Genomic DNA, 12,647 nt, shown 5'->3' with positions numbered 1-12,647 from the left:
CATGTCTTTATAAAAGAAATACACAAAACCTTTCATTCCTGAAGCGTCTAGCTTCCGGTTTCCCGACTTGTTGTACTCTACGCTGACAAAAATACTATTATGTTTTGTTTTACGCTGAAAAGGGATGCTGAATAGAAACGTAATAGAGCATCGTGTCGTGATTTGTAGCATTATCATACATTGTGCAAAAAAAGCACTGAAGAAGGGGACAGTTGGTCCTCAAAATACATATTTGTATAGGTTAGATGCTTTTAGCCAATAAAAAGGAAAATATCTTCCAAGGCAATCTTTCATTTTAAGATTTTAACAGTTTCGGCTTAGAAAATTTGCATTTTATTCAAGTTGTGGTAAAATCATATCATTGAAAACATGGGCAGAAAAGCTGATTTTCCAGCAACAGCCATTCTTGCTCTCATTAATTTTGAACCGCATAATTATCGAGAAACTCACCGTTTAGAAGGAGTAAGTATGAGTACAGTTTCTACATATGCTAAAAATATCCATGAAGGAAAGAGCGACCAATCAAGTCTACGATCAAACTGTAAGGGTAAACGTAGAACCGCGCAGAGAATAGAGCGGGTTGTGGTTCGAAAATTGTTGGAGAAACAACTTTTAAGAGAGTCTAAAAAACATTGAGACAACTGGGTTCTTTTTGTCCATTTGAACACTGAGGCGTTAACGTACTGAATTTGATCTAAAATCGTATCGTCTCACAAAAAGGCCAAAATTCATCAGAGACTATTAAAAAGGTCCATTTGAATTTTGCAAAGTAATACAAAATATTCACTGCAGCTGACTGAAAAACACTTGAATGAATTTTTTGGTTTTTTAGATTATTTTTAACAATGAATCCACTTTAATGGCTTTGATAGACCTATCCTTTTCCGTGCGACGACGATGTGGAGAAAAATACCACCCTTCATGTGTTTGAATAACTGTTAAACACCCCTCTTCAGTAATAGTTTGGGGAGTGGTAGTGTTCATAACTCGACGGGATTGCACTGTACATAGAAGATTATAAAGACCTTCTCAACCCTCAGTTCTATGTTCAGTCTCCAATTTGACTTAAGATTGAGGATCCCACCTCTATGCCTTACATTTTAGGAAAGAGCCAATCTTTGTTCATTTAGCCGAGAAAGGCGACACTCGGGTACTCTCGTTTATGGTAAATAGTATTAGCTTCGTTTTGGTTGGATTTATGCCGAGTCAATAGAACCAAATCGTCGGTCTACATCTCCACATTCACTCCGCCCCTGGAGAGATGGCGCCATCCTGGCGCGCCCTTTCACTCACAGCTTTGGTGAAGTGGCCCAGCTTAGATTGGATTATCCTGTCGTGATCAGCATGGATAATATCCAATGTGTAAGAAACATTTACAATCCTATTCTGATTAGAGTTTCTTGGTGGCTTTGGTACTAACGCGACTAAATGCTGTCTCTATATTCAGGAAGGCAGAGCTAGAGTATATTGCATCCAGTGTAGTGACTGCTCAACTGGGCTAATTACCTCGGAAAAAGTGGTTTCTGTGGATTTGCCTTTAAGGTAAGCGTACTGAGACGGATTTCCAGGACGTGCTGTAGGGTCTCCAACACGAAAGAGGTGAGACTTATTGGCCGAAAGCCCTTCGTGTACTTATGGTCGCGCATGCCCATTTCCCGTATAAACTCAACGTGCGCACGTGTCTAGGAGTGCGGTATATATCAAAAAGAAATGCATCGCTACAAGTAACGATAAACCCCTTCCCTGCTCTTTTTGGAGACCAGAATCTTACTAAGTCTCGCCGACTTGCTGGTGCTTTCAATGTTCTGAGAATAGGCCAACAGTCTTGATGATCGACGTGCACCTTTTCAGGCAATCCTTGTACGGCTGAGTCTTTTTGCTTACCAGTGTTGTGCAGTTGCAGTAGTTAATTAATTTGTTAGTTACCTAATTATTCGATTAATAATTGATTCAGTTGTTAATTGTAATGAGTGAACAACACATTTTTTTAAAATTTTCTTTCGTTATTCAAACCTTGCAACTAACAATAAAAAATCAGAAAAAAATGTTTTCTCCTGGAATGGTTGCAGATCGCGAGTTTTTTTCGACAGATGCACTAGCATATATGCAACTAACCGTCAATCAGGACTGAAAATCAAAAAATTAGTTGCACATTTTCGAACAGCAGTTGAATTTTCAAATTGTTGCAACTTTTGAATGAATTAGTTTCATTCTTTCGTCGCAACTAAGTTTTGCACAACACTGGTTAGTTTCCTGAGGTTGGACAATTGTTCATTCCACCACGGTCGGCTAGACATAACACCATATCGTCATAAAAATCGAAAAAAAGGAGGGATGGATTGCTTCAGTCTGAATGACTGTAAGCCACTTCAGCGTCCCGGGGGTCAGTATGGAAATTGTGAGAGCTTTGTAGATTTGCAAATTATTCACTGAGGAAGCTATCAGAATACGGTCTTGAATGAAGTGCTCTAACACACTTCAAGGCCCTGATCCAACATGGATTGTTGCGCCATTATTATTATTATTATTATATAAATATTTATGTGAACATTTTCCCCATTTGCACCTAGCTAGTGAACTTCTCAGAAGTCTTATAAAGCAAAAATTTTACACAAAAGTGACAACTTTGACCAATCGTTACTCTGTTAGTAGCAACGCCATTTTCACCAAACTTGGTAATATTATGCTATAGCCTATATTACTGCAAAAGTTGATGATCCTAGGATAAATTTAAGGGGGTTCCCAGTCAATTTCTAGAAAATATACTTATAACAAATATGGTAGTATACTATAATTAACTTTATTTGAATAGGTATCGATATGGAGAGTAGATACCATGTGCATGGACCATATTTCTTTTCAGATATTTAGTTTGAATAGTTTCTTAGACCGGGTCCTTGAAGTAACTGACCCTTTTCGGACCCCGCACTCTCCCAATTTGCAATTAATGTTAAAGCTAATACCGGTAGAACTTCTCGCCAAACAGGCAAGGGATTGTGCAGTAGGTCACAGAATAGGACTGTTTTTATTATTCGCCTCGTCACAATTTCGGTCATAATCAAGTGAGTGTGTACGGCTTGCAGGCCACGATTAGTTAAAACTTTATACGTACACAAGCAGACACTTTCCGTCGGAAGCAGTTGATTACGACAGTATGGCAAAAGTTATTTCAAGGGCACCATATCACCTTGACAATTCACACATCTCAGAGCACAGAAGGCATATCTTCGAAATTAAACATGGCCAATGTGCTAAGTGCAAACTGACACATGATATGTGGAGGATGTAATTTGTTTTAAATTGTAGTATTGAAAAGGTCACCGCAAGTCATACATCGGACATAAAATTTACGTTTTTTGGTTAGAGATTGAGGGGTCCTAAGTCTGCATCCGTGTTGTCTTTTCAGAACAAAACAATACCTTTTGAAATTCATCAGTATCTAAGTGTTTTAATACTTTTCAACATAAACGGAGACGAAAATTTTAACTGGTAACATTACGCTGCCTGTGGCAACTTTGTGAAAGAAGTCTAAATTTCCAATTCAATTCACATAATAATTCACAAAAAAGGTCGTTCACAAGTGCCACGTCATCGGAGGAAGATATCGCGACATCCACGTGACGAATAGGTTCGCCTCAAAGCAGAGTATTGTGGGTAGCCAAGTTTCGTAGTCGTCGGAGCAGAACAAAACCGTTCTTATCCGAAAATAACCAGGAAAACAGCCTACCTCTGTGAAAAAGCGTACTATAAAAATCTTCAGCTTTTTGTATTCGCTTTTGTATGGTAGGACAACAGACCCAAGTATACAGCACGAGAATAGTTATTGTAAAATGACTCACACCGACTCTATACGCCTCCCCAATCGGTAAATCTTAACCTGTCTGAACATCTATAGCACTTCCTCGAACTCCAGGTCCATAGAAAGCACATCCACATTACCTTTCCAATCCGATGTATTGTTTTACAGCCGTATTTGCATGTATAATATTACAACTGAAATGAAAGTTCTAATTTGGTTGGTTTTTAATTAGAATCCGTTAATTTTTCTTGTTTTGCCCATCCTTTTGTTGCACTCACTTATGCTTGCTTCCTTGTATGATCTGTATTACATGAGAATAAATATTTTGGTCTTTTTTTTGTATCATCTCATACGTATTTAGATGTGCGTTCTGTAACCTCGCTGCTCCTAGGGCAGAAGTGATGAGTGCGTGCAAAATCGTAAGCTGCCTTCACCGCATCTTGATAAAATCAACGACTTTCACATCCAAGCCACGACCGAAATAGACTTCTATCAGTTCTAAGGAATTCTGCAACGAACCAATTCGATCATGCTGGAGATTTGAAGGGTGTTTTACTCTCCGAATTCCCTTTATGTCTGAAGCTGCTGTAGAAATCGCATCTCTCGAGGAAGAATAAAATAAGCTTATTGAATGTGTTCACTATCACTTTACTGGTATGTGGACTCGAAATATTGCAGTGAACAAAAATCGTTTTAGAAAACTGTCGCGAATGAACGTATCTCGTGGCATCGGGAGCAGGAGGCTGGTCACTTTGTACTCATTTGAACAGCAAGGAACAAGTAAGTCCCTCGTGTGCGGCGATTCATAAGGCAATTTGCGGCCAGATTCTTTCTAATCTGAAGGATCATTCTTTCGATTTATTGAGTCGATAAGTGAAAGTCGAGGACGCTGCGAGGTAAACATGTGAATTTTCTCTCGCGTTGATCATTGCATATCGATTCGATAGCTGTATCATAGGGCATTTTTGCTAAGATGGAGGGATTTATGTAGGCTACCCAGGAAGGAGTGTCACCATCTGTGTAGCCCGGCGTCCGTTAGTTGACGAGACGGGTCGCTCCCTGTACATTATTGATGTTGTTATCTCTCATAATAGTAGCATGCGTAAAAATGCATGGAGAATAAAGTGAACTATGAGCCATTGGCTTATGGAACTAGAGAAATTTGGCATTTTGAGAGACTGACTAAATTTCCATAATATTCTCAACTATAATTATATTGCCAAAACCCCTCATAGATCCCTTCCTGGCAATTTCGAACAGCCCGGGTGAAATCATTTTCGATGCGATGGGATTCTCGACGGAGCTTCTCCATAACTTACCATTACCACCAAGCCCGATTACGAAAATATGAGGTATGGATAGCTTCAGACTGAATGGATGAAACCCACCACAGGATCTTATGGGATGAGTGAGGAAAGTACAAGAATTTCTTACGGAGCGACAGTTTTGCTCATGCCCACTGGGAACGAGACGACAGATTTGCTAATTCCCACTGGGAACGACACGATACGATAGAATATTGTCTAGAGTATTTGCAAGTTAAACATATAGAAAACACTATTATTAACTTATATTTGGTGCAAGAAAATGAACCAGGCTACCTCAGATAAGATACAAACCAATCTCTGTGCATGTTTCAGACATTAGGCAGACTAATGTATCAGACAAATCTGTTTCAGGCAAAATCTTTTCCTACAACAGACAAATCTCTGTGCCTGTCTCTCACATCAGACACTCATTTGTCGAACAAATAGCTGAGCCTGCGACAAATGTCTGTTTCAACCAAAATAAACAAATCTGTATCTGTATCACACAGCAAACAGACATAAGTCAGACAAATTTTTGACGCAGACATTTGCCTGCCTGATGTTTGAAGCAGGTCTGTCTGATATGTGAGACAGAAACAGACATTTGTCTGCTGCAGAAAAAGGTTTTGTCTGAAACCGAGATCTGTCTGACGCAAACATTTCTCTGTCTGATGTCTGAAATATGCACAGATATCTGTCCGTCTTCTACCTTAAATAGCCGGAGGAATTTTCCTACGCCAAACACAAATTAATAATAGTGTTTTCACTATGTTTACCTTGAAAATACACCACACAATAAATTGAAATAATAAAAACTTGTTGTTTCTTTTTCGTTGGTGTGGATATTTATTCTTGCAAATACCGATATTTCGGGAACCACTTGAACTTGTTAGCAGTGTTGAAGGGAACAAGTGGTTCTCGAAATATCGCTATTTGCAAGAATAAATATCCACACCAACGAAAGAGAAACAACAAGTTTTTATTATTTCAATTAATTAATCGTTGGAAACACCGCATAATTTCACTCAGACACTACGCAATATTCTGTCGTGTCGTTTCCAGCGGGCATTAACAAATTTGGCATGTCGTTTCCAGTGGGCGCTAGCAAAACTGTCGTGTCGTGTCGTTCTTAGTGGGCGTTAGCAAAACTGTCGTGTTATGTCGGTCCCAGTGACACCTAAAAGTCAAGTATGAAGTGCACAATCATTACATGAGAAAAAGGACGAACTTGAGATCTGATGGACGCTGTCTGACTTGTTGACTCGTTCCGGTAATTCTAACAAAGGAGCACGAAGCGCAATTCGGCGCTATAGCCATATTACCACCAACTCAAGCTGTCTTGCCAACAACAACAGCTGCAGAGCATTCGTGTAGGCAGTGAAGGACACCCTGAGGCAGAATATCGCTAGACTAATTCAACTCAACGCTTCCCACCGCAGCAGCAGCCGGATGAATAATAAAATGCTAACAAATTTATTGACACCAAGCCATCACCAGTAAAACATTCATAACTGAAATTCTGGACACACCCAACAAAAAAGCTGCCAAGTTGGATCAGGGGGTTGCAAAGAACAAGTCATTATCGACACGGTAGTTTTAGTACAAGGTTTTTTTTTGGTTTGTGTATATAAATAATACCAGAGCTTTTAACAGGAGCCTGTATAGTTGACCGCTCGATGTCTTATGTCTCTATCGCATGGATCCGGAACGAGTTTTTGCCGACAACCATAAGTGGGTGGTATACCAACTCGTCGGTGCCCTCATCTAAGAATAACAACTCCTCAGAACTCAAATATATATAATATAATTAATTATCGAGGAATTCTGCAAGGAACTCATGTTCGAAAAGATTATCTGAAGGATGCTCTGCTCTCCAAATTCATGCGACACCCGAAGCTGCTACTAAAATCCCATCTATGCCTTGAATGCAGTGTTGACATTTTCTTACCAAAGGTATTTTTAGTGAAGAGAGTTCTAAGTTGTGACAAAGTCCACTTATAGCAGGAAGATTGACATTGAAATTGCAGTATCTAATATTTTGTTTTGGTTTTCACCAATCATCGTAACGTGAATATAACAATACTGAAACCATGGTAGCAGAACAGTCAGTTTGAGATTGAAAATACATTGACCGTGACCATATCTATAAATAGTTTAAAAGAAAAAAGTGTAGGACATATTAAGATTACTGTCGATTGATGGGCTCAATAGTTAATAATGCATACTGAGAAAGTTACCAAGAAATAGTCATAAATATGCAGTAATGAATTGCATGGCGTGAAAAAATATGATTCACTCGGCTATAAATTGCAATCAATATTGAAAGTAAAGTGTCAAGGGTGAACGGAGATATGGCTATCGAAACGAATCGGCGAAAAAACAATCGCTGAATGAGGCTTCTGTTCTCCACAGGCGGACAGGGCAAGCGTTTACAAATAATTATCAGCCCTGATGAAAACTTAATCAGAGCAACAAGAAGATGAGGTTGAAACAAATGATGTTCTCCGTTTTGTGGTTGGTGGTATTTTCAGAAAGCTGCCTAAAAAAATCGAATTGGACGTTTTTTCTATATTACATTACATTACAGAAATGTGTACGATGCTCTAGTCTAGGATAAGAATTTTTTGCAGTGATTAATTAATGAACAAACAAAATAGAATAGATTCGAATTAAATGCGCTTTTAGGTGACCCTGATAAGATAATCCGTCTATTTATAGTTTGCTTGCCTACTTTAAAGTTTTTCGAAAGCATGGTAATTGGAAAAAATGCAATTAGCATAAAATTTAACATTTTTCTATTTGCAAGAAACGCTCTTGAGCCAAAATGCATTTCTAACAGCACTTTCACATCATACGCAGAAGATCAACCAAATAAAACTGATTTATTTCGCAACAGACTAGATAAATGAAACATTCTAGTTAATGTTGCTAGATTAATCGATATCTCATAAAGTATAGATTGCACTTACCTTAAAATCAGACAGTGAAGCCATAAGATCATCTAATTCTTTTGTGGCTGAAGATGCTGATGCAGGATAGTAAGATTGTTGTGAAGAATTCAGTTGATATTGATCCTTTTGTTGCAAGACCTGTTCATCAATTTTCGCCACTGAAATATAAAATCAATAAAGCTTCATTTGAGAACGGAACACTGTATATATAGAAGGAAAAACATACCTGAGTCTCCATCAGGGCCAGTTATCTTTTCGGTCTTCGTTTCCCGTACAGTAATTGTAACATGTCTACCAGGAGTTGGGGCTTTCCCCGTAGGCGGAGTGCTGGGAATATTCAAAACAGAAAGTTATTCAAATGGTGGTGAAACAAATAATGCTACTTAATACTAGATACTAGCGACGTCGAAAACGGCAAAAAGGTTAGTTCTATCACTGTCATGGAAAATCTTGTATGTTTGTTGTTAATAGTCAAAGAGTAACACCCATTTACTGTCGTGAGTTGAGACTATATCAAAACTAAGAATGTTCCAGTAAAAAACTAGAGCAAATTCTTTTTCTTGTACATATGCATGTAACTAAACTAGTCTGAACAAAGCCAGTATTAAACCATATAAATATTCGCTTCGAGCAGATTAGGACTAAGTATTGAGTTGGAGTTTCAGTTCTCTTAGGTATTGCTATGTGAAATTCGGTGACAGCTACTATCTAGGTGAATACCTCAAACCATAGGGCGAAAAGCAAAAATGTCTTGATTGAAAAATCTGGCGTATTATATAAATTACTTAGTTACAGTAGTCGCTGGGCAAAATTGGCTCAAAAAAGATAACCCAAACGTCTTCTTCCCCTTTTGCCAATAGACGACTTGCTTGGAGGCAAAGACCAATTTAAAACTATGTATCAAAAACCGACCAGTCCGCCCAAAAAGGCAGGGTAAATACTTTAGTTAAGCTACTATATAATTTAAATGTAAGATGAGCTCACAGACAAAGTTCGATTTTTTCTCAGCGAGCATAAACGGCATATCATCACCCTTACCTACGATCGTGAACTGCTCGCCGCGTACTTGAGCATCAAATATAAATTTCGGGAGTTGCCCATCTTCGGCTCGAACCTCTCTCTGTGCTGCGAAGACTCGGAAAAGGGACCTCGGCCTTACATTCCGACCACCTTTCGGAAGGAAGTGTTCCACGCGGTTCACGACTTAGCGCATCCAGGCATCAGGTCAACAAATCGGTTATTCATCGATAAATATTTCTGGCCCTCCATGAACAAGGATGTCAATTCCTGGGCCAGAGAGTGCATCGCATGCCAAAAGTGTAGTCACCAGACATGTAAGGAAAGAAGTGGGCTCATTCCCCCGCACTACCAAGCGGTTCCACACAATACACCTCGACATAGTAGGGCCTTTGCGAGACTCGCACGGTTTTAGGTATTGTCTCACAATCATCGACAGGTTTACGCGGTGGCCTGAGATGATACCTCTGAATGACATTACGGCGCAATCTTGTGCCGAAGCCCTCTATCGAGAGTCGATACCTCGCTTTGGCGTCCCTGCAGTGGTCATCACTGACCAGGAAATGCAATTTGAGTCCACCGTTTTCTCGGAGTTAGGCAAACTCCTAGGGTTTAAACGCCAGCGCACTACTGCATACCACGCGCAATCCAATGGGATGCTAGAACGTTGGCACCGGACGCTGAAAGCCGCCATTATGGCACGCGACGATTCGTCCTGGACCCAAGTCTTGCCTCTCGTCCTACTCGGTCTACGTACAACACACCGAGAGGAATTTGCTGCCAGCCCCGCGGAGCTGGTATACGGGGAGAACCCGAGACTCCCAAGTGATCCGGTCTTCGATAAGAGATCGGGTCTCACAGAGTCGGGGTTGGTGCGTCTGCTGAGAGACAATCTCCGACGGATCAAGGCCACTCTTCCCACCCAACACTCGTCCGCACTTGTCTGTGCGCCTAAGGAATTGGACACGTGTACGCACGTCCTGGTTAGGACGGATGCAGTCCGAAAGCCGCTGCAGCCTCCTTATGAAGGCTCGTACCGCGTTCTCGAGGGGGGAGAACATTTCTTCCAGCTCGAGATCGGTGGACACAAAAAGGCGGTCTCCCTGTCCAGACTGAAGCCCGTGTGCACCCCTAAACAACGGCGCGTTCGTTTCAAGGACTGATGGGGGACACAGTTCCGGATTCGGTCGCTGAAACCCCTCGGTTTCATGTGGGGGCGGAGTGATGTGGCGCGGCAGGCAACATTCGAAATTTATTTCGAGGTGACGGAAAATGTCATATTTTTTGATCGGAGAAAAAAGTGAATACCGAAAGGGACAAGATGTCATTAAATTAATAAAAATAACGAGTCCCAGTTGTGTTGTTGAAAAAAGTGAGAAAAAATATGACATTTTCCGTCACCTACTCCGCTCTTCGAAATAAATTTCGAATGTCGCGAATCCTGCCGTGCCACAAACTCTATTTCTAGATTCAATACGGTGGAACTACTCTGGGTACCTGGTCACTGTGGCGTAGAAGGAAATGAAATCTCGGATGTCTTAGCGAAAGAAGGGTCAATCTCCTATATATCGGGACCGGAACCAGCAATTGGAGTATCAGTAGCATTGGCTAAGTCTGTTTTAAAAAACTGGGAACAAGCTTCCCACAATGACAGGTGGCAGAGCCTAAATGCTGCTCGACACCCCAAACTTTTCCTGTCAGAATTGAACATGCGTACCGCAAAGTTTATCCTGTCGAAAAGCCGACGGACTTGCAGGTGTATTGTGGGTATTGTGACAGGCCATAATTCACTAGCTGGGCATATGTTCAGAATAGGAATTACTCAAGATGATACGTGTCGCTCCTGTAATGAGGAAGCGGAATCCACGCAGCATTTCCTATATGAATGTCCCGCCTATGGACGCATCAGAGCTTTGGTGTGGATGTTCTGCAGTTGCGACGGGTAGCATCACACCCACTAACAAAAATCCTGCGATACGTTAACGAATCTGGAATATTCCGTTAGACGGGGAGGCGAGTACAATTGGCCAACACGGCCTGAGTGCTCAGAAGCTGTAGCTTCTCCCCCACCACACACACCCACCCATTTCAGTTACTGTCAGCGCTGCTAAGAAGTGCGGGTAGATTTCGTACCCTGACAGGAGTCGTCGGAACGCAGACTGTGCCCACGAAGGGGCTGCCAAGGACAGAGCCCTGTCTGGCCCGTCCGTCACCCCGATCATTTCCCCCCATGATTACGAATTTTACGACACGCTTATAAAAAGATGGAAGCATTGTAAGGAAAAAAGTGTGTGGACAAAATGACCTAGAGTTTAAGCTTTAAAGTGATGTATAATGCTAAGAAAATATATATGTTAATACTGGCTACTTTTAAGACCTTTATTTTACTCCCCAATTCCGTCGTACAACATCTTCACTTCTCTATCGTTTCTACTAAAACCCAATTATTTCTTTCCATAGCCCGATATATTACTCAAATTAGACACAAGGTACAAAAGATATTTTCAAATTACGTTCGATCTGCGTTTCTCGTTCGTACCCTCTGGGCAAGTCATAGCACACTGTTATCAGAAGAGATTTCAATACCAGATACACTTCATGGCAGGAAGGCTTCCCGTTCCATCTCCCGAAGACTCAAAAATTTCAACACCTCAGCTTCGTTTTATACGATTAAACGCAGTATCGGGAGGATTTATTTTCAAATCCTTTCCACTTCCATTCCAACTGTAGAGCAAACTATGTATGTGGGTGTCACATTTCCTTCTTGAACGGGGCTTACATAAATAATCTGTGTGAATGTGGCTTCCCGCTTCTTATATCTTCTTCTTAACCCATTGGTGGGTATAACGCCACACCCTGAACCCATTGGTGGGTATAACGCCACTCCTAGGTGCCATCGCTCGCGATTACCTGAAATGCTCTTCAGGTCCCCCACGATTTCGAATTAAGAGAGGATGGACGATTCCGTAGCCTATATAACGACGAAATCTATGAGCGATACCACGATCGTCAAATCCGGCTCAATAGGTTACGGTGGGCGGGTCGCTTAATCCGTATGGATGAGGATGATCCAGCCCGGAAAGTCTATAAGGGCAATATCTATGGTAGGAAAAGAAGACGAGGCAGACCCTGCCTGAGATGGAGCGATGGCGTAAGTCAGGACGCCAGCCAGCTTTTAGGGATATCGAATTAGTGGACCTCGGCGCAAAGCCGGGGTGTATGGAGTTTCTTATTAAGGCAGTTGCGCCGTTGATGATGATGATCATGAATTTAATAAATAATAAAAAAGATGTTAAACCTTAGGAAATTTTACTGTTAAGGCTATTTTTAGGTTAAGTAATTTTATTGGATATATTTTTTCATTTAATAAAAATTGCTGTTTCTTCAAAGCAAGAGTAGTCTGAACAAAATGCACAGACTCATAGGTTTACTGAAAGAGTAGAGGCCAATAAAGACGTGGGAAAATGATTAAATTAATCTTGCTTGGTACACTACGAACAGGCTGTCCAAAGTAAAAACAACTGGAATTATTTGGGAAGGGATTTTATATACTAAAAGTTCTTGAATTTTGAT

At 40.8% G+C, this 12,647-nt stretch overlaps 1 protein-coding gene across 1 annotated transcript in view; it reads right to left on the bottom strand.

The window, feature by feature from the left end:
- Positions 1 to 12,647, bottom strand: part of LOC119653165 (transforming growth factor beta-1-induced transcript 1 protein) — a 65,997-nt gene that overhangs the window by 7,111 nt on the left and 46,239 nt on the right. Inside the window, exons 5-6 of the mRNA XM_038057708.1 lie at positions 8,284 to 8,384; positions 8,076 to 8,215 (exon numbers count right to left, since the gene is read on the bottom strand). Of these exons, the coding sequence (XP_037913636.1) occupies positions 8,076 to 8,215; positions 8,284 to 8,384 (241 nt within the window). The remainder of the gene's footprint in view (positions 1 to 8,075; positions 8,216 to 8,283; positions 8,385 to 12,647) is intronic.

The sequence above is a fragment of the Hermetia illucens genome, chromosome 3 (genome assembly GCF_905115235.1).
Source record: "Hermetia illucens chromosome 3, iHerIll2.2.curated.20191125, whole genome shotgun sequence".
Taxonomy (NCBI): Eukaryota; Metazoa; Arthropoda; class Insecta; order Diptera; family Stratiomyidae; genus Hermetia; species Hermetia illucens.
This window is presented reverse-complemented; position numbering and strand designations above follow the sequence as displayed.